The following is a 20,035-nucleotide window of genomic DNA, read 5'->3' as shown; positions in this document are numbered from 1 at the left end:
ATAACTTGGCGGGCACGGGTGGGCACCACCTCCTCTCAGATGCCCTCCCCACCTCCTATTCCTGATTGCCCTGTGCCCACTCTCCACTCCCTGCCCAGCCCCCAGCCCCAGTGAAGGGCTCTGAGTGCCTGCAGGTCCCAAGAGGGCACCGTGCCCTGCCCTCCTTGAACCCTACTCCAGCTGGATCACCCCTGCCCTCTTTGAACCCTACTCCTTACAGGGCGATGCTGGGAATCCTGGAGATCCTGGAACACCGGGCACCATGGGGCGGCCGGGACTGTCAGGAGATCCTGGGGTTCGGGGCCCTGCAGGGCCAAAAGGAGAAAAGGTCAGTCAGGCAGGGGGCAGTTTTTTGCATGAGCAGAAAGAGATTAGGCTGAGAGCTAGTGAGGGGAAGGACTTGGGGTCAGGCTGTGAGCCTCAGGGGATGCCAGAATCATTGGGTGGAGGCGCCTCGGCTATTCTCCGAGGCAGGAAGGAGAGCTAGGCGTGTCAGGGGCCGATTTTGATATCCCAGGCTGAGGAGGGGCAGAGCTTTCAGAAGCGCACGAGGATCCCCTTTCCGATGTCTCCTCCCGGCTTGGCTGCCAGGCCTGGCTCACGAGCTCCTGGCTGTGCCCCTCTCTGACCAGGGTGATGGCTGCACTGCCTGCCCCAGCCTGCAGGGGGCGTTGACCGACAGGGCAGGACTTCCTGGGAAGCCAGGTCTGAAAGGAGATCCGGGCCCAGAAGGCGTGGGCCGGCCTGGTAAACCGGTGAGTTCTGGCTACCTGCCCTCTTGTCCTTCCCTCCCTGGGCTTTCCTTCTCTCCCTCCTGCCCCCTTTCCCCTGAGGGACCCATGGCTCACCTGTGTCTTTTAGGGCCAGCCTGGTCTACCAGGAGTTCAAGGACCCCCAGGACTGAAGGGCATACAGGTGTGTGTGAGTGTGAGGGCCTGGGCTGCAGCTCCGTGTGGGTGAGGGTGCGGATGCGGAGATGCGTGGGGACGGTGGGCCTGGAGGGGGGAATGGAGATCAGCTGCAGAGCAGGGAGGGGGCGGAGGTGGAGGAGGTCCAGGAGGAGGGGCTGGGACAGGGGAGAAGGATGAGTGGGGAATCTCAAGCGCAAGCTTGTCCTGCCTCTTCAGGGAGAGCCAGGGCCTCCAGGAGTGGGAGTCCAGGGGCCTCAGGTGAGTCTCCAGCCTTACGTTTGCCTGCTTGCCTCCCAGCACTTCCCTTACCCAGCTGCTCACTCCCACCTGCCCCCCAAACCTCAGAGCTCTGCCTGCCCCCAGATGCTCAAGGGCACAGCCCTGGCCTGCGGTTGTTTCTGTTGGGGACTTTGGTTTTGACCCCCTGCCCCTCTCTGACCCTCAGAGTCTCCTTGGGGAGCTCTCCTGAGTTTGGGCTGGGAGACACCCCACCCCAGACCAGGTCTGCCGGCGGGGCAGGTTGGCTTGGGCAGCTGTGGCCCAGTCTGCCTTTTCTGACTTGCAGGGGGAGCCTGGAGCCCAGGGTTTGCCTGGCATTCAGGTACGTCTGCCTCGGGCCTGGAGGAGACGGGCAGGCGAAGGGGCCACTCTAGGATAGAGATAACTAAGTGTACTTCCATCTGCAGGGGCTTCTGGGACCTCGGGGGCCACCTGGCCCTGCTGGAGAGAAGGGTGCCAAGGTGAGCCTCTGCCTGCTTGGGCTCTAGACTTATAACACTTCGGAATGTCCTGGCAGTGGGCACGGGGGACATGGGAGCCGAGGGATGTTCGTCAGAGGGCTGCCCAAGGAAGGCCTGGTCTCACCTGCTGGATTGTAGCTAGCTTCAAACTCTGGCCCTGCAACCTTTGTACCCTCTCTTCTACAGGGATCTCCAGGGGTGAAAGGAGCCACTGGGCCTGTGGGACCTGCTGGTGCCAGTGTCTCTGGGCCTCCGGTAAGGCCCCCCCCAACCCCGCGCTCCACACTGGGGATGTTGCTTGGACCAAGGGCGTTGCCTCCAGGAAGAGGGCACGGGGCTGACCCTGCCCGTCCCAGCAGCATGGGGGATGGGAGGAGAGAGGCCTCAGCCTGTCCTGGCCTGGGAGAAGGAAGACCGCCCTGTTCGCGGGGAGCCCCTGAAGAATGATAGTTTTGAACACCACTAGTTTTTGAGCAGTGACGGTGCTGAGGCCCTGTACTAAGCTCTAAACAAACAGAGATTCACTTAATCCTCACAACAGCCCCGTAAGGGAACGGCTATGATTATCCCCATTTCACAGATGAGGAAACTGAAGGCCAGAGAGTGAGGAGACAGAGCCGGGACTTGAACCCAGGTCTGTCTGACTCAAAGCCCATATGTTCTGCCTGCCACCCTCCACTTCAAACCTTGGAGTCATTCGGGATCATCTAAAACAGTGCTGCCCAATAGAACTCTCTGCCCTGCCTGAGATGTGGCCAGCAGCCCCACATGGCTGTTGAGCACTCAGAATGTAGCTAGTGTGACTGAAGAACTAAACTTTAGATTTAATTTTAATTATTTTAAATTTAAGTAGCCGCATGTGGCTATTGGCTACCGTACTAGCCCGCACAGATCTATCTAGACCAGCAACACTTTCAACCTTGTTACCCTCAAGGACCTCCCTTTATTGCTGTCCCACCAGTGATTCCCATGTTCTGAAAGATGTGTCTGTTGAACAAATTGCATAGATTAGGTAATAATATACGCATTTCCTCATTTTTATTCATCAAAGACCTATATAATAGCTAGCTTCGACTCCACATGAACCCACAAGAATTTTTTAAGGTGATATAATTCTAGCCTAAATCAAAGAAATGCTACCTTTCAGCCAGCCTGTGCCATGCCAGGTTGTGGGCAGATGTATAATTTTTCCTAGGCTTTTTGGTAATGTTGAAAATAGCCCGTGAACTGTATCTTTTCTGTCGTTACGGATCCCTAGAGAAATTCCAGACCCAGTTTGGGAATCACAGATGGATTCCTCCTGAGGGTGCGCTGAAGCCCAGAGGGGCTGCAGCCTTGCCCAAGTCCCCACCGTCCGTGTGGTTGCCTAGCACAGCTGGGTAGTCAGGGTCCCCGCCTGTCCCAGGGAGCTCCCGGTAAAGGCAGAGGTGAAGGTGAAGGCGACCGTGGTCCTCAGGGAGCTTTGAGTCCCACGTGCGAAGGTGGCCTGTCCCGCAGGACAGCAGCCGTCAGAAAGCCCTGCTGACTTCTCCAGACCGTCTTCCCTCAAGTTGAATCCCATCCGGGAGGTTTCCCAATTCTGGCGCCGCACTCACTAGTTGTGTGACCTTAGGCCAGTGACAGCCTCTCAGGGCCTTCAATTCCCTGTTGACAAATCGGGGCTGAAATTCCTGTCTCCTCCTTAAATCAACTGAAAGAACTTTTATGATGGAGAGAATTGGGTCAAACACTAAAGGGTAAGAGGACAGAGCAGGGACTTTGGGCCGCACAGACCTGGGTGCAGCCGTGCGGTTGGGTCTAGTACAAAATGTCTTTAAGCCTCTGCTTCCTCACCTGTATAATGGAACAATACCACCCTGCAGGGCTGGGAGTGGGGATTCCATCCAGTGTTCCCTGACAGGTGCTTGGCCCAGTGTCTGACACCCAGAAAGTGCTCGGGAAATGCCAGTGTTCTTCCTCCTTCCTCCTCGCCTTGTCTCTTGGGCCTCAGTCTCCTATTCTAGGACATGGGCACCGGGGTGTGGGTTTCAGGGGAGCCTGGCGCTGCTTCTGTTTGTCCTATCACCCTCCCCTGCCGGCTGCTGTCCAGCCTCGCCCACTGACCCTGGGCTCTCTCCCTTCAGGGCCCTGATGGACAGCAAGGACAGACTGGACTTCCAGGAGCCAGAGGGATGCTGGTGAGTACCGTGTCGTGGGGCAGCAGGAAGCCACAGCTGGCCCTTTCTCCACACCCCTATCTACTCATCCCCCTGTGTTTCTTCCCCGCAGGGTGAAAAGGGAGCGCAGGGAGAAAAGGTAAGTCCCAGGAACCTGTGACCAATACTCTGGGGAAATTAGCAGCCCCTGGAGCTCCGCCACCCAGGGGACCCTCTGCACTTGGCTGTAGCCCTGGACTGAAGGAGGGTGCTGAGGAGTCATCCTGGTCTCCTTGCCACCCACTAGCTCCCTTGTTGCTGGCCCAGGGCTCAACCAGGATCCCAGGAGACCCAGAGAGCTCTAAGGCCCCCATCGGGGGAAGCTGCATTTTCAGATGGATGCTGAGTTACAAGACAGGGGAAGGAGCTGAGTTCAGAAGGACTAGTGAGAGGACAGGGATATGAGGGGCCAGGAGAGAAGGGCATGGAAGCCAGGCTGGGCCAAGGGGAATGGGGCTGAATACTTATGCAGCAGCAGACAATGATGAAGCTAAAAATTCAGTAACACCAAGAGCTGTTGATGGCTGAGTGCTTGGCACATGGCAGGAACTCTATATACATTCATCCATTCCATCCTCATGACAGTCTATGCATTTGGTATTATTATCCCCATTTTATAGACGAGGAGACTGAGGTTCAGAGAGGTTAAACAGATTACCCAAGGGTACAGTCGAAAGAGGCCGATCCTGGATTTAAATCCCGCCCTTTCCATCTCTAGAGCCTGCCCTGCCTCCCAGCTGTTGATTAACAGAGGGTCCTCCATCCTCGCCCCCTGCTGACAAAGGCTCTTTTCTTTTCAGGGTGAGCCAGGGGAGTGCTCCTGCCCCTCCCGAGGGGACCCCATCTTCTCTGGCATGCCGGTAAGTGGTGCCGAGAGCCTTCCCCCCCGGCCTGGGGGTGAGGCCTGGCTTCCGGCCTTGTGCCCAAGATGCACAGACCCCTGCTCCCCAGCCAACTGCGTCCCCACGCAGCCCTGTGCTTGGGGTGGACGTTGCCTATAACCTCTCCCCTTCTTTTGCGATCCCCACTCCCACCCAGGGTGCTCCGGGACTTTGGATGGGCAGCTCCTGGCAGCCGGGCCCGCAGGTGTGTGTCGCTTGTCTCCTCTGTCTCTCCTCTTGTCCGCCAGCGCCCCGAGGCTTGCCCATCCTAACGCCGGCACCCCCAGCGATGGGGCAGAACTTTCTTCTGGGTCTGACGGTTTCTTCTCTCCTTCAGGGTCCTCCGGGTATTCCTGGACCACCAGGCCCCCCTGGAATGCCTGGGCTTCAGGTAAAGAGGGAGAAGAGAAGAGGGGGTCAAGGCAACAGGGCGCATGCTCTGTGCTGCACCCCAAGTGTGCCGCTCCCCTGCCCCAACGCTTGTATGTGTCATTTCTCACACCTTGTGCTCCCGCTTCCCAGAGTGGTACGGAGGGCGCGCTGGTCCCTGAGGGCAGGCTGTGTGTACTCCCAGACCTTTTTTGAGGAATGCCCTGTTGTTGTAGCCCAGGTACCCCACTGACACCTGTGTCAAGCTTGGGCCTTGGTCAGCTGTCAGGAACCCAGAACCTGGGTCAGCTAACAATCCTTGACATTTTGGAGCAGCGTTCAACATTCATTCATGCAACGAAATTTTTTCACACCTAGTATTTTCCAGGCACTGTTTTAGGTGCTGGCAATACAGCAGTGGACAGAATGAAATCTCTGCCCTCTGGGAGCTTGCATTTCTAGTAAGAGAAACAGGCGATAAGCAAGAGAAATAAATATAGTATGTTAGAAAGTGATATGTCCTGTTAAGAAGGTTAAAGCAGGGAGTGAGGATAGAAAATGGGAGGAGCCCAGGGAAGATATTTGAGAAAAGTGTTGAAAAGAAGGGGATGTTTAAATCAAGACTTAAAGGAAAAAAAGGGAAAAAGAAAAAATAAAAAGACTTGAAGAAAATGAGGAGAGAGCCTGCAGAGGAGAGTATTCCTGACAGATAGACAAGGGAGCAGGTACGAAGGCCCCAGGGGTGGGAACGTGCCTGCCGTGTTTGGAGAATAGAAAGGAGGCCAGGGAGTTAGGGGAGAGCAGTAGGAGATGAGATCCTTGTGGCATCATGATTAGAGTGTGTGTTCCAGGACCAGGCAGCCTGACTTTGAATCACAGCTCTGCTACGTGTTAGCTTTGTGATGCTGGGTAAGTTACTTACCCTCTCTGTGTCTCAGTTCCTTCATCTGTTAAGTGGAGATATTGTAATTACAGAACCTACCTCATGGGGCTTTTGTGGGTGTTCAACAAGTTAATGCATGCTAAATGTGTAGAACCTTGCCTGGCATATAGTGAATGCTCAGAAGGCATTAGCCCTCATTATGACAACAACCACTGTTATGATTTTACATCCATTCTCTCGCATTTGTTTGAGCCTTACATCAACTCCAATAGGAAGGCGGTGGATCCCTAAGTCACAGCTGGGCACACTGAGGTTCTGGGAGGTGAAATATCTTGTCTGAAGTCATCAGCTACAAATTGGCAGTGCTGGGCTGGGGCTTTCCCGTGCAGGGCACTTTCTTCTGCCCTCCACTGCCCTTCAGGGTGGCTCCCCAAGGTTTGCATGCCAGGCCACACTTCCCAGAGGCCCTATAGGAGGCATAGACAGTAGCTTCTGTGTGTCTGGCTCCCAGCTCCTGGAAGAGTGAGTCTCACCTGAAAAGGCAGAGCAGAACTGCATGGAAGCTTTTTACAAACTACTCCCCCCTGCCCTGATGATTTTATATATAGCCCCCTTCACCCTGGGCTGAGAATCTGCTCTGGTGGGCCCCCTTTGCTGATGGGAGCCTCTGTCAGTATTCCAATTCTCTGTCTCATTGAGAGCTCAGAATTAGAGCCATCTCTGTGTCCCCCACAGGCCAGCCACACCTTTAATAAGTGTCCGGGCTTCCTGCTGCACTGCCAGGAAACAGGAATCAGGCTGCAGGGGGCTTGCAGTTTGCCTGGAGAAGCGTGAGAGTCATTTCAAAGTGACCCATTAACAAGCACACGCAGATGTCATGTGAACCCTGCCAAGACATGTTGGGGGAACGAGGCAGAAAAGAGTGACTGCCACCGAGTTTGGTCCCAGGCACCAGAGTCCTCTTCTGGCACCAGTGCTGGAGACCAAGCCGAGGCTGCTGCTTGCAGGCACCTGCCCTGTGCCAGGCAGGGTGCAGGTCCCCTTCCCTGGTCATCTCCTGCAGTCCTTTCAAGGAAGGGAGGGCCCAGCAGCTCCTCTCTTCAGGTGCAGGAACAGGCTCAGAGATAGACAGCATCCAGAGCTCCAGTAATCCCCATCCATTCCTACAGACGTTAAGAAGTGTGCGGCTCTATAGCTAGTAGACAGTGCATAGGTAACTCTTCACTCCTACAGTAGAACAAGTGGGAGGTATAGTTCTGGGCGCGCAGGAAAAGAAAATCACAAAGTATCAGGCTTGAACTAACACAGACAACCGAGAGTGGGGCAGGGGGTGAATGATAATTTAGGGGCATAATTAGAATTAACCCGGTCACGGTGTTTCCCCTGTGCCAGGGGCTATTCTAAGCACTTGGCCTTCTTAACTCATTGAGGACTCGGAATGAGCAGGGCTGGGGGACGGCACGTGGAGGTGCAGGAGGGGCCGGGGGGGACGGACTCCAGGTCTGACTCAGGCCTGGTGGAGCCTGGCCTGAAATCAGGTGGGCTGCCAGGGAGGTTGACATGTTCTGTTGCTGGGAGCTGGGACTTGAAGGGAGGCCGGCTCTCAGAGCAGGCCAAGGAAATCCCGTGTTGGGGAAGCAGAGCGAGCAGCAGTGCGTTCACTCAGCATGTATGTGATGCGTGCCTCCTCCAGGTCGGGCGCTGGGCATTTAAAAGCGAACGTGCTCCCTGCCTCCATGGAGTATTTAATATGCAGATGTGCACTGTGAGTCTGTAAGGGGAACAGAGTCTGGGTGATAAACGTGAGCATCCCTTGTGCCATGCTCTGTACTAAGCTTATAGCCATGATCTCCTTTAAGCCTCACCACAAACTACCACTGTTCTACAGAAAAGGAAGCTGAGGCACAGAGATTCCCCCCCCCACCTCCCCACAAGTAACCTGGCAAAAGTTGTACAGGTAGTTAGTTAGAATTTGCACCTAGGTGGGTATGACTCCCAGGCCTCTACCCTGTGTGTGCATGAGTGTTCTGGGGAATGTCTTTTGAGGAATGATGCAGAAATGGTGGTTAAGAGAGGGGCTGAAGCCAGTGGTCCTCAATCTGAATCTCACCTCTGTGCCTTGCTCGTCCTGTGACCTTTAGCAAGTTGCTTGCCTCTCTGAGTTCCTCGTCTTGTTTTGAAGATGGAGATAACACTTACCTCACCAAAACAACTGTGGTGATTAAATGAGAAAATATAGGAAAAGTACTTAGTGCAGAAAGAAATAATAGTTATTTACTATATAGAAGACCCACTGCCCTAACATGTAGGGGAAGAAATCATTTGGACTGGTCACCCCTCTGGGCCTCCTCAGCTCCCCCTACAAACAGTCTGGAGACTTTTTTTTTTTTTTTTTTTTTTTTTTGCGGTACGCGGGCCTCTCGCTGTTGTGGCCTCTCCCGTTGCGGAGCACAGGCTCCGGGCGTGCAGGCTCAGTGGCAATGGCTCACGGGCCTAGCAGCTCCGCGGCATGTGGGATCTTCCCGGACTGGGGCACGAACCCGTGTCCCCTGCATCGGCAGGCAGACTCTCAACCACTGCGCCACCAGGGAAGCCCCTGGAGACTTTTGAGCTGAGAATAGATGTCAGCCAGGGCTCTCAGCTCTTCAGGATGAGGGGGAGGGGCAGTGGCGATGGTGAGAAAGAATCTGGGTGACCTGCGGGCTAGAGAGAGGTGTCCACTCACCCGTGTCTCTTCTTGGCTGCAGGGAGTGCCTGGGAACAACGGTTTGCCAGGACAGCCTGGGCTGACTGCAGAGCTGGTAGGTACCGGCCTGGACTCACTGTCCAGCCCCTCCCCTGCTCTTCCCAGGGCTGAGCTTGCCATGCTAGCGCCCTTAGCTGCTGTGGGGGTCCCTCTTCCCTCCGTCTTCTGAGGCTGGGAGAAACCTGGATGCCACGTGGCTCCCCAAGGCTCCACCTGGTGCCATAAATCTCCATCCCCCTTCCGCTCGCCCTCTGAGACCTCGTGTCTGTCTCTTGCAGGGATCCTTGCCCATTGAGCAGCACGTCCTTAAGGTAAGGGAGTCAGAGGGAGGGCGTAGGAACTGGCAGGGGTTCCCCTAAGGGGATCGTTGTAGTAAGCGCTCAGCTGCATGGCCCCACACACAGAGAGCTGCAGATGGAGCTGTTTGTGGGGACCGTGCATGCCAGGCATCTGGCTGAGGGGGCCTAGTCAGGGGCCGGCTTGGAGCAGACCCCCAGTCAGTGTTTGCTGAGCGAGTGTTTGAAGGAATTCTGTGAAGGCACCCAGGTGGCCATGGGTGCTCTGGGCAGTGGTAACTCAGAGGCCTGCCCTCAGCAGTTGCCAGTGAGGTCACACGGGGGCAGGGCAGGGAAGGTGAAAGTGCACTTGGAGGGCAGTCAGGCAGGGATTTGCGAAGTCTATGATAGGACTGGTTAGGGGCCTGGAAGAAGGCTCTGGCTATCCTCTGCTCAATCCAGAAAGAATCCAGGGAGGAGAAGGGATTTGAGAGGTGATTCTAGTGGGGCAAGAAAGGGGACTTGGGGCCTGAAGGGAGAGTCGGCCTGTGCCAGGGTCTGTCAGTAGCATTAAGACCATGCTCGAGGGCTGTGGCCTGGTCTGATCTCCCACACTGGGCACCACGGGTGACACAGCCCTTGCTTGCTCAGTTACCTCTAGAGACCAGATCAGGACTCTTCCCTCCTCCAGCTCAGCATCCTTTGGGGTCCCTCCCACACCTTGGCCTCCAGAGCCCCTGTCCTCGTCACCCCCCTCTAGCACTGGCTGGTCAGTGCCCTGGAGTTCCCACGACCCCAGTGGTCCTGGTCAGGACAGAGCACGGGGACTGCCTGCCCTGCCCCTGCTCTGGACAGCAGTCATCTCCAGAAGCAGCCTGTGGTCGGGTTATCCTTCTGGCAGCAGTTACAGGTTGGATCACGGCAGGGTTGTGGCAGTGAACCCCCGCTCTTCTGCCCTAGGCCTCTGGCAAGCCAGGGTTCCCCAAGTCCTGCCCCTGGGCAAGTGATTATGTGACTCCAAATGCAGGATTCGACATTTCTCTGTGTAACATGTCATCTGATGGCTTCTTGATCAAGTGCTCCACAGAGGGCCCCCAACAGGAACTGAGTGTGGTCTGGAGAAGGGGTCAGATGGGCACCGACAGCCCAGAGGAAGCCTGGGCCTGTGGACAGAGCGCTTCCTTGGCCCTCAGACAGGCCAAGGTCCAATCCAGGGTCCCACTTCCCTTAGACAAGTCATGCTGTCTCTTTGAGCCTCGGCTTTCTCGTCTCCAGCGTGCTTATAAGGTGACCGGCCTCATTGCACTGTCAGGGTTGAATGTGATAATGTGCAAGGCCTGCCACCATTGCTGGCATCATGGGTGCTGAGTAAATGACAACCATTATCATGGAGCTTTGCAGCAAACAGTGGAGGTGGAGCCAAACAGTGGAGGTGGAGCAGCGTCTCCTCTAGGGGCCCATGGACATCCCGCCAGGCCGTGGATAGATGCCAGGCTCCCGAGTCCTCTGAAATTGTAGTCTAGCTTTCCCTAGTAGGTTTCGTTTTGAGGGGAAGCGGACTCACAGCTTCCATCAAACTCTCAGAGAGGTCTGTGACCCAAAGAGGTTAAAGCCTCCAGGTAGGAGGAGGACTTTCTTGTCAGGAAGACTTCACGCCCGGCCCACTGGGGAGCCTGTAACAGCCGGGATCCACTGGGAAGTGCAGGGCAGGCCGCATCCCAGAGGCTGTCTGCGAAGGGCCTGACTCCTCCTGCAGCTGTTTCCTTTGCTCCCTTGGGCAGAGAAGCTGGTGTTTGGAGCTGCCCTTTTCAGTCTAAATCCTGGTGGCGTGTCCTCACACTGGGTGCAGGTTGCAGGAACAGCCGGGACAGATGGTCCCTCCGCAGGCCCCTGCGCCTCCTCCCACACGCCTGTCTGGAAAGTGGCGTTGGCTTGGCCCTACCAGAGCTTCTTCCTGGAGGAAACTCAAAGCCAGTGTTGGGATCGGGTCCCTTGAGGATACAGCAAAGCTGCCGCAGACATGTGGCTGGGGAGGAAGAGAGTGGGTGGGTGCCGGCCAGCAGGATGCCACTGGCTGAGTTCGGAGTGGGTTTCCCCCATGCGGCCCACCCTGGCCTTCTCCGACCCGGGCCCCATGCCACCCCCGCTTTTTCTCATCAGAGCATCTGCGGGGACTGTGTCCAGAGGCAGACAGCCCACCCGGTGTCCCTCCTGGAAAGTGGAGAAAAGGGAGACCAGGGCATCCCCGGCGTGCCAGGCCTCGACAGCTGCGCCCGGGTAGGAGGCTGGGCTCGGGGTGGCCTTGGTGCAGGGCGAGCTCCCGGCTGCCCCCGCTGACCGGGCCTCTGACTGTCGTCCGCAGTGCTTCACAGAGCGGGAGCGGCCGAGGGCTGAGGAGGCCCAGGTGAGTGGGCCTCCGTCTTCTCTTCACTCCCAGCCCCGAGCCCCATGGGGCTGCTCACACTCACCGTCCATCCCGCTCCAGGGAGACAACAGCGAGGGAGATCCGGGCTGTGCAGGGAGCCCCGGCCTGCCCGGTGCTCCAGGACTGCCCGGCCAGAGAGGAGAAGAGGTAAGAGCAGGGCCCTTGCCTGGGCTGGACCCCGAGGCAGATGCAGTCTCCACTTAAATGGCTCTCAGTTCCCAAGGGCAGTTTCCTTCCTGCCAAAAGCCTTCTCGGGCCCTCCGAGGCCTTAGGTCACCGGCGCCCCTCGCTGCTCTGGGCCCTGGGCCACTCCTTCTCCCCTGGCCTTGCTGCTTCCTTAGCCTGCAGCTCTCCTCCAAGGCCCGCTCCTTCACCCCTTCAGCCCTTTGCTCACGTATCACCTTCTCAGTGAGACCCTCCCTGACCACCCTCTCTAAAATAGAACTCCCACACCTGTGCTCGAAGCCCAGTCCCTCTCTCTGCCCCACACTCCTCACTGTCTGGCATCTTGTGTATTCCCTTCATTTGGGAACACACCTGTGTGTTCTGAGCACCGCCTGTGTGCCAGCCTCTGTTCTATGCACTACTGTCCACCTCTCCCTAGATTGTAAGCGCCACAAGGTGGGGATTTTAATGTTCCATTTGTCATTGTGTCCTCAGCCCCTGGACCAGTGCCCAGTACATAATAGCTGCTCAGTAAATGTTTGTTGGATGATTGAATGAACCGAATGAAAGGTTTAACGTCAGCTTTAACATCCTGCTCTGACAGCGCTGCCTGTTGACTCGGTCTGTGGCAGGCTAAGAGGAGGGCTGCAGAGACCTCAGGGCACTGTGAGCCTGAGCCTCTTCATCCATATTCCCTGGCTTCCTTTGCAGGGTCCGCCCGGCATGAGGGGCTCCCCAGGTCCTCCAGGCCCTATTGTAAGTATGTGTGGGTTTCCTGACCTGCTTGAGAGGCTCTCAGAGGGGTTGTAAAGCCAGACACCGTTCTGCTGCCTTGTCTCCGGGAAGCTGGGCAGGACAGAAAGAGGGAACTTCCTTTCCCTCTCCTTTCCCTCGTCAGAGCATCTGCGGGGACTGTGGCCTCCCACCACCGAATCCCCAGAACTGACCTGCTCCACCCTGCTCTGCCTGTGGTCCTGCTTAGAGGAGGCCCTCAGGGCGCATCCTTGTTTCTGCAGCCCCGTCCCTGCTGTGTTTTGCACCCATGGCTCATGGTCTGGGCAGCCAGGAAAGCGTGTGGCAACCTTCAGACAGGGGCCAGGGGCTAAGATGGAGCGGCCCTCTATCATTCTGTAGGGCCATATCTAAGGCAAGCCTACAAAGGCTAGACTAGGAGCATCTACCCTGGAGTCCTCTGTGGTGTTGATACGGCAGGAACATAGAAGTGACTAGGAAAGCCTGGAAGAACTGAAGATGCTTTCTTTGGAGGAAAAAAAAAATAGCTGGTGGGAGCCTCTTAGAACCAGGGAGCCCCCACCTGGGGGCTCATGGGAGTCAGGTAACAGGCATGACGGGCTTCCACTCTGGCACCAGGATTCACTCGGACGCGGGAAGACTTGGGCAGGTGGTTTGACTCTGGGGGCTGTTGCGCATCTCTGCTGATGGCAGAGCCATTCTTCCTGGAGCCGAGGCGAGGAGCAGATGTCTTCTGGGCCAAGACTGGGGATGAGTCTCTTTTCCAGCTGCCTTGAAAATATTCCCGTGACTTCCTCTCCCCGTGACCTCTCAGCCCCAGACTGTGACCCAGGGTTCCTGTGCTTGCGAGTTGTGACCTGCCTGTTTCTCCCACCAGGGCCCCCCAGGTTTTCCTGGTGCCGTTGGCTCCCCCGGATTGCCTGTAAGAACCTAGCGCTGCTCGACCTCCCCTTCCCCTGCCAGCCAGGTCTCTGTGGCTTTTGCTTGCCTCCCTTCCTGTCGTGCCCTGGCCTCCCCCCTCCATGTTTGTCGTTGTCCCCCTTCAGGCTCGGTAGCTAACGACACAGGTTCCCTGAGGTCCCAGCAGCTTGGACGGCCTCCCAGTCTCTGACTTCTTTTCGTTTCTCCCTTCTCCCTCTTCTCCTGCTTTCTCTCTCTCATCTTCTCTCTTCTCCCCCCTTCCGTTTCCCTTTTTCTCTCCCACAATCACACATCACTCCCCCTAAATCCTCCAGAGCTATTTTACCTTCTTATTTTAAGCTGGTGCCTCTAGGGGCCTCTTTATCCCTGCCTTCTCACTCTGCCTCCTGCTTCTCCCACCTTTGGTGTTGACTGAAGATTTGCTGAAAGTAGTTCTTGGGGCCCTGCCAGGCACCTGGCCCAGAGCCCGGCAGAGATGCCAAAGCTTTAGGGCTTCACACTGCAGGCTGGCACAGGTTTGCTGCCCTGCTGCTTGGCAGGGCTGTCCAGAGGAACCCCAGGGATTTCAAGGCGGCCATGCTTGCAACTTTTCCCATCATCCTAGAGGAAACTTCCTCCTCTTCCTTCCCTCTTTGGCTCTGGTCCCAGTCTGCTCTGAGGCTGGGCACGTGATGCCAGCAGTAGGGCTTCTGGGTGTCGTGGGGCCCTGCCCCTCTGTGCCCAGTGTCTTGGCCACCTCCTTCTGCCAGGTGTCGTTAATTGCTCTGCCTTCGTCATCGTCACAAGTATGTTTGAGTCATCCTCATCCTCACTGTTGCTCCCTCCTGGGTCATGGAAACTAACCTCCTGTCTGTCAGATTTCGTGTTTCTGGGGGCCTAGCTCCTCTCCTCCCAGGCCTGGCGATGGAGGCTCAGAGAGCAAGGCCTCTCCTTGTCACAGTTCCATCTGTCCCCACGTCCTCATCCTGGCCGGACCTTGTCTGTTTCTGCTTGCTTGGGTGAAGGGGCCATCTGTCCGTCTAGCCATCTGTCTTGTGTTGTGGAAAGGTTTGGGTGCCGTTTCTTGAGGGCACGAGGGAGAAGGGGCAGACACGGCCCCTCAGTGGTGCGGTGCACCCACGAAGGCCAGGGCGAGGAGTGAGGAGGGATGGGGGCTCTGGCTTTGATTGAAATGGATATCCCTTTCCACCTAGAAAGTGACAGGGACTGCTCTGGAGGGAGCCTTCCCATGTCCCTCCCCAGCATCCCTAAAAGCATGTGATTTTTGGCTGGGGCGGGGGGCTTGGAGAGGTAAGTGTTGGGAGTCTGGTGATACATTTTGGTGGGGAGCATCTCTCTAGGGACACCTCTCTGGACAGTTGCCCCTCAGGGGGAGCACATGTGTCACCCTCCTAAAGGTGCACCCCAGACAGTGGTCACAGTAGGGCACACCAATGACAGCCACCTGAGAAGTACCACCTGAGAGTCACCCGGCTGGGCGGGCATATCTCTGTGGTGACCTGTCTTGGGGGGCATGCTTCTGAGAGGCACCCTTACGTGGGGATTTACAACCTCTGATAGTTACCCTTCTGGGCACGCCCCCTATGGTCACTTTGCTGGGGACACTACGGGGCCCACCAGCAGCCCCACCTTTGCCTAGAATGGGGACAGAGGGCTGGGCGGCTGCAGGGAGGAGTCGGGGGCTGGGTGGAGGCTGCCCTCCCCTGCAGTTTCTCATGATTTTTCTCTCCAAGGGTCTTCAAGGAGAGCGAGGCCTCAGGGGCCCGACAGGAGAGAAGGGGGAACCGGTAAGCGGAGGCGGCAGGGGGTAGAGGTAGATGAAGAGCCCTGGGGAGACGGAGGTTGGGCCCCCTGGGATGGCTGCTGGGTGGAAGATGGGAGGTGGACTCCTTCTTCTGAAACTCTTTGCCCCTCAGCCCTGATTCCCTCAGTATTGGGGGATCCCTCAGGATCAAAGGAAGTTGATCTCCATGTGCCCTGACTCCCTGTAAGGGGCAAACACCTCCATCCCTGGGGGCTTTCTCCCTCCCTCTTCCTGCAGCGTTCAGCATGTCCCTTCCACTGCCCCCACCCGGGTCCTCGTCATTCCCTGTCCTGGGCCTTCTCCTCTGGCTCAGCTCCGCTAGAAAGTGACAGGGACTGCTCTGGAGGGAGCAGTCTCAAGCAGTCAGCATCCAGGACTGTGGTGGCGATCACAGCCGAGGGGAGCTGGGTCTGGGGGAAACGGCCCAAGGTGGTGGCTGTAACCGGGGCACCTGCTGAGGGGCAGCTCCAGACTGTCGGGCCTTGGCCGCCCTCATAGCCAGGGATGGGGACAGAAATGTTGGGGGGCTGGTCCATCATGTCTCCCTTTCTTTGCAGGGTCCTCCAGGGCAACCTGGCTACCCAGGTGCCATGGGCCCCCCGGGACTGCCTGTGAGTAAGGGGAGCCGGGTCTGGGGGTCCCCGAGCCATGGGGTGGTGATCAGGAGCGGCCCAGGCTTGGGCATCCTCAGCGGGCTCCCTCCTTTCCGAGCATTTCAGCTGGTGTCTCTGCCAGGCTGTCCGTCCAGAGCAGCCCCCACCCCATAAGCCCCCTTGGTGGTGGAGCTTGGCCTCCCTCTCCGCTTTGGGGCGCCCACCGCAGTCGCTGCACATCAAGGGCCAGACTCTCAGAGCACCTGGAGCCTCCCAGACTAGGAGAGGACAGAGGTCTGCCTCCCCGGGGGCGGGGGAGAGTTGGGGAGATCCAGCGGAGGCGCCTGTTAGGTGGACGTGCCCCCCACCCCGTTCCACTGAGTGGCGGTGGGAGGCTGCAGAGGCGCCCCCGCTCCGCTCCGCTCCGGGAGCAGCCCACCCCTCTGGCCCCCCAGCCTCGCCCGGGGCGCCTTCTGCGTCTAAGTGCCAGTCTGTGTGCCAGCTGCAGTCTCCACCCCTCGCATCGGCGCCCCGTCGCGGGCGGACCACGGAGCTAATTCCCTCTCTCTTTGCTGCCTGTCAGGGCATCAAGGGGGAGCGCGGCTACGGGGGCTCCCCGGGAGAGAAGGGAGAATCGGTGAGTGCGAGAGGGCAGCTCCCTCCGCGGGGGCGGGAGGAAGGGCTTCAAATGGCCGGTCCCTGTCTGCCGCCTGGAGAGCTTCCCAGCCGCCCCTGAACGGGAGACGTGACCCCGGCCCCCCTGCCCCGTGAGTCGCTCCAGCTGCGTCTCAAGCAGTCAGCGCTGCTCGCTGGTTGCTGCAGGGGCGGAAGCTGCGAGGAGGAGAATCCCGGCAGGTTTCGTGGAGACTGGCCGAGGGGCTGCCTGGGGGGAGGGGGCCAGAGTCAGCGGGCAGGGGACCTCCTTCCACCCCCCCAACGCCCACAGGCTGGAGAGCCAGGCCCCAGACTCTGGACCCCACTCTGCCACCCGACCTGTCCCCAGCCCCACACTGAGCACCGGAGCAGGGGCGGTCATCAGATGGGGACACGGAGGCTCACGAAGTGACGTGGCTCACCCAGGGTCCTGCAGCTAGTTAGTGAACTAGGGCCGAGCCTGGACTTGAACCCAAGTCTGTGACAAACCTCTCAAGGCTTTGTCTTACCTTCCCCCTCACACATGCTGGTGAGGCCCCGGTGGGATGCAGCAAACCCCACTGTGCATTTATTCAATAACGAATCTTTCTCGTGGGCCTTCTGGGTGCCAGGCTCTGTTCTGAGGATGCCTTGGTGGATAAAACAGGCAGTTGAGCCCCTGGTCCTCAGGGAGCTCACGTTCCAGTGGGCCAGGTAGAGAACAGATGAGTGAACAGCTACATATAAATTATGAGAGATAGGACCGGTGGAGAAAATCAAGCCGGGTAAGGAGCTGGAGCCATGAACGGGAAGCAGTAGACAGAGGGTCAGGGAGGCCTCTCTGAGGGGGTGGCATTTGAGCTGAGCCCTGAATGGAGCTGCGGGGGTGTGTGGGAGCACAGACGACCAGCACATGGTTGTCTGTGCTGGGGAATCCCAGAGGGAGAAGCCACGGGTGAGGGTACCTCAGGGACAGATTCGAGCCATCGAATGATTTGGTAAGGTTTCAAGAGACCTAGAAATTGTGGGGGATGGTGGGCATTCTAGGTAGAGGGGACAGTTGTGCAAATGCCCAGTGGTATGATTGTGTAGTGTTCAGGGAACGGCAGTCTGACCAAGCCAGGCAGAAGATAAGGAAAGGGGAGGGAAGTGAAGCAGGGAAGGGTGGTTGGTATCAGATCACAGGATGCCTCAAAACCCAGCATTCAGTTGGCAGAGGGGAGCCATGGAGGGTGTTGGAGCAAGAGAGTATTATAATCAGAGCTGTGTCGAAGCAGAGGAGATGGCAGCCTCTTGCTGGCTGGATTAGAGCAAGCCAAGAAGACGGCAGAACTAGTTAAGAGGCTGGTTCAGTAGCTCAGGCAAGGGAAGGGAAGCCTGAACAGAGCAGGGGGAGGAATCCTGCAGCTTAGAGGGGCGTCCCACCACATCCCTGCCTCTGCTCTGTGCCCCGTCCCCTGCCCCATCCTCTGATCTCCCACCTCCCCCAGTCAGAGTGACTGATTCTGCTCCTTTGTGTCACCAGGGCCCACCAGGATCTGAAGGCCTCCCAGGTCCCCCAGGCCCAGCAGTGAGTGGGGAAGGGGACAGGGAGATGTGGACATGGGGATCCCTGATCCTGCCCTGGGGTCTGGGGACCGGAAGGTTGGGTTCTAGATGCATTGTTCTCTGTGGTGACAGGGTCCCCGAGGAGAGCGAGGACCCCAAGGGAACTTGGGTGAGAAAGGTGACCAGGTGAGTGGTGGCAGGGCCCTATCTAGCTGTCCTCCCCCTGATGGTCACCCTCATGTACGGGGTGGGGGGGAGGGGGCACAGTGACCAGCTCTAGCCTCCCATCCCCCACCATCCTTGAGTTGTAACCTCTCACCTCGTGCCCAGAGCCTCACCTGCTGGCCATCTGGGGCAGAGCGGAGGACAAGGCCCATGACCTGAGGCAGCCTCACGCTGTCATTCTTCCCACCTGGGTAGCCAGGCAGGAGAGAGAGGTGGCACAGCCAACTGTCCTTTTCTTTCTTCCCCTAGGGATTTCAAGGCCAGCCAGGCTTTCCAGGCCCACCGGTGAGTGCACACACAAAGCCAGCTCTGTCCGATGTGATCCCATCTGCGAGGGGCAGGCCTGGCCAGGCCAGGCTGGGTGAGGGTGGGCCTAGGGAGGGGAGGGAAGAGGCACGGGAAGAACGGAGGCATGGCCTGGGGGGCCAGGCCTGATTCCAGGAACCAGGACCTGGGGAGCAGGGCCTCCTGGGTGGGCCCCAGCCCAGCCGCCCAGCCAGATGTAATGCTCCTGGGTGGTGTTTCTGGGAAGTCAAAACGCATCACATTAACAGTGGTGAGGCACACCCAGGAGGAAGAAGGGAGGGGAGCTGCTTTCCAGCCCCGCTTGCATTCCTGCCTGCTTCTTTGTTGATTTAGGGTCCCCCTGGATTCCCAGGCAAAGCTGGAGCACCTGGCCCACCTGGCCCCCAGGCGGAGAAGGTGAGCAGGACCCCAAGTTGGCCACAGTCACAGCTCTGAGCCGTCAGAAATTCAAGGACTAATTCAGTTACATCAAGGGTGGGCAAAGAGACCTCCAGGATGAGCCCAGCAACTGCTGTAGGGCAACAGGGCCGAGGCAGACCAGTGGGCCCCTAGGGCTGACAGCTGGGCCCAGGATGCCCACCGGCCTCTGTGCCGCCGAGGTTCCCACCCAATGGGAGAGTGTGGGTGGGGAGGAGGCAGAGGGGTGTAGTGAGAGGTGGGCCACTAGATGCGACAGGCCAGCCCCGGCCAGATGCAGCTCCTCCAGGGGAGGGCGAGGAGTTGAGGGAAGGAGGGAAGCACATCCAAGACTAGGCTCCCTGGGCCCTTCAGCAGGAGGAGGTCTGGGCACTTGCCTTCTGGGTCTGACAACAGCAGGAAAGAAGAGTGGGCCTCCTGGGAAGCCATGCTCAGGGTGTCCCCAAGGGCCAGAGAGGGCAGGCGTGGCCTGTGACCTGGTGACAGGGTAGGAAGGAGCAGCAGCTGGGGAGCCCCCGCACTGGCCGCCCCTGGGTTTGGCTAGATAAACTTTGGGACTAGCTCCGCCTTGCTCTGGAGGCTGACATCCTTGTCTCAGCCCATCCTCTGGGCTCTCTAGATGTGACAGGTGGGCAGTGTAATGAGGCCCCAAATTGACTTCTAAGCTTGGGGTAGGGGGATCATAGCCCACAGGGAGGGGCAGGAGATCTGCAGCTTCTTGGGGAGCCCCTTTCCTCTGAAAGCTGGAAAGGACTTCTAGAAGGGCCACCTTGGTCTAGGTTCTCACTGTTCGGGTGAGGAAATGAAGCCCAGAGAGGCTGGGGGCATCCCAGGGACGCACAGCCAGACAGTGACGGAGCTGAGACTTCCCTCCCAGCTCAGGAGAACCCTCAAGCCCCTGGCTGTGTCCCCCCACCCCAGAGCCAGCACCTATCAGCTATGGTTGAAGCAGTGGTGGATGCCACCTCCCTTCTCTTCTCTGTGGGGCACCTGAGTGGTGGCCCCTGCCAGAGTCTTCCGTGCTGCCTCTGTGCCCCGGTGCTGCTTGCTCTCCTTAGGCCGGTCATTGCAGAGACTCCCAAACCTCTGGCCAGCGGTTCTCCATCCTGACTCCCTGTGGGGCTGCCATTTCCATTTCCTGGGGCTGTGCTGACCCCTCCTGGTAGCTGGTGGCATGGCAATGCCACCCAGAGCCCTTTCCCGCCCCCGACTCTGTGGGGTCTCTAGCTGGATCCCTTCCCCTTG

The 20,035-nt window shown here is 58.1% G+C and overlaps 1 protein-coding gene and 1 pseudogene across 4 annotated transcripts in view; both read left to right on the top strand.

Annotated features, from left to right (window-relative positions):
* The window catches only part of LOC309799101 (methylosome protein WDR77-like), a 460,959-nt pseudogene that overhangs the window by 228,440 nt on the left and 212,484 nt on the right, over positions 1 to 20,035 (top strand). The window lies entirely within an intron of this gene.
* The window catches only part of COL16A1 (collagen type XVI alpha 1 chain), a 50,801-nt gene that overhangs the window by 18,762 nt on the left and 12,004 nt on the right, over positions 1 to 20,035 (top strand). The window contains exons 32-57 of one of the 3 annotated variants that reach the window (XM_082614875.1): positions 221 to 328; positions 633 to 755; positions 862 to 915; positions 1,128 to 1,169; positions 1,477 to 1,512; positions 1,598 to 1,651; positions 1,838 to 1,906; positions 3,775 to 3,828; positions 3,920 to 3,946; positions 4,647 to 4,706; positions 4,885 to 4,932; positions 5,065 to 5,118; positions 8,727 to 8,780; positions 9,004 to 9,036; positions 11,161 to 11,277; positions 11,363 to 11,404; positions 11,486 to 11,572; positions 12,302 to 12,346; positions 13,221 to 13,265; positions 14,998 to 15,051; positions 15,626 to 15,679; positions 16,245 to 16,298; positions 17,820 to 17,864; positions 17,975 to 18,028; positions 18,317 to 18,352; positions 18,707 to 18,769. In XM_082614875.1, coding sequence (XP_082471001.1) covers positions 221 to 328; positions 633 to 755; positions 862 to 915; positions 1,128 to 1,169; positions 1,477 to 1,512; positions 1,598 to 1,651; positions 1,838 to 1,906; positions 3,775 to 3,828; positions 3,920 to 3,946; positions 4,647 to 4,706; positions 4,885 to 4,932; positions 5,065 to 5,118; positions 8,727 to 8,780; positions 9,004 to 9,036; positions 11,161 to 11,277; positions 11,363 to 11,404; positions 11,486 to 11,572; positions 12,302 to 12,346; positions 13,221 to 13,265; positions 14,998 to 15,051; positions 15,626 to 15,679; positions 16,245 to 16,298; positions 17,820 to 17,864; positions 17,975 to 18,028; positions 18,317 to 18,352; positions 18,707 to 18,769 — 1,512 coding nt within the window. The remainder of the gene's footprint in view (positions 1 to 220; positions 329 to 632; positions 756 to 861; positions 916 to 1,127; positions 1,170 to 1,476; positions 1,513 to 1,597; positions 1,652 to 1,837; positions 1,907 to 3,774; positions 3,829 to 3,919; positions 3,947 to 4,646; positions 4,707 to 4,884; positions 4,933 to 5,064; positions 5,119 to 8,726; positions 8,781 to 9,003; positions 9,037 to 11,160; positions 11,278 to 11,362; positions 11,405 to 11,485; positions 11,573 to 12,301; positions 12,347 to 13,220; positions 13,266 to 14,997; positions 15,052 to 15,625; positions 15,680 to 16,244; positions 16,299 to 17,819; positions 17,865 to 17,974; positions 18,029 to 18,316; positions 18,353 to 18,706; positions 18,770 to 20,035) is intronic. The other 2 variants (XM_082614876.1, XM_082614877.1) reach the window with 2 other exon arrangements.

The sequence above is a fragment of the Mesoplodon mirus genome, assembly GCF_964341445.2.
Source record: "Mesoplodon mirus genome assembly, chromosome: 3".
Classification (NCBI taxonomy): Eukaryota; Metazoa; Chordata; class Mammalia; order Artiodactyla; family Ziphiidae; genus Mesoplodon; species Mesoplodon mirus.
The sequence above is the reverse complement of the archived record's forward strand: the minus strand, read 5'-3'. Positions and strand labels throughout refer to the sequence as shown.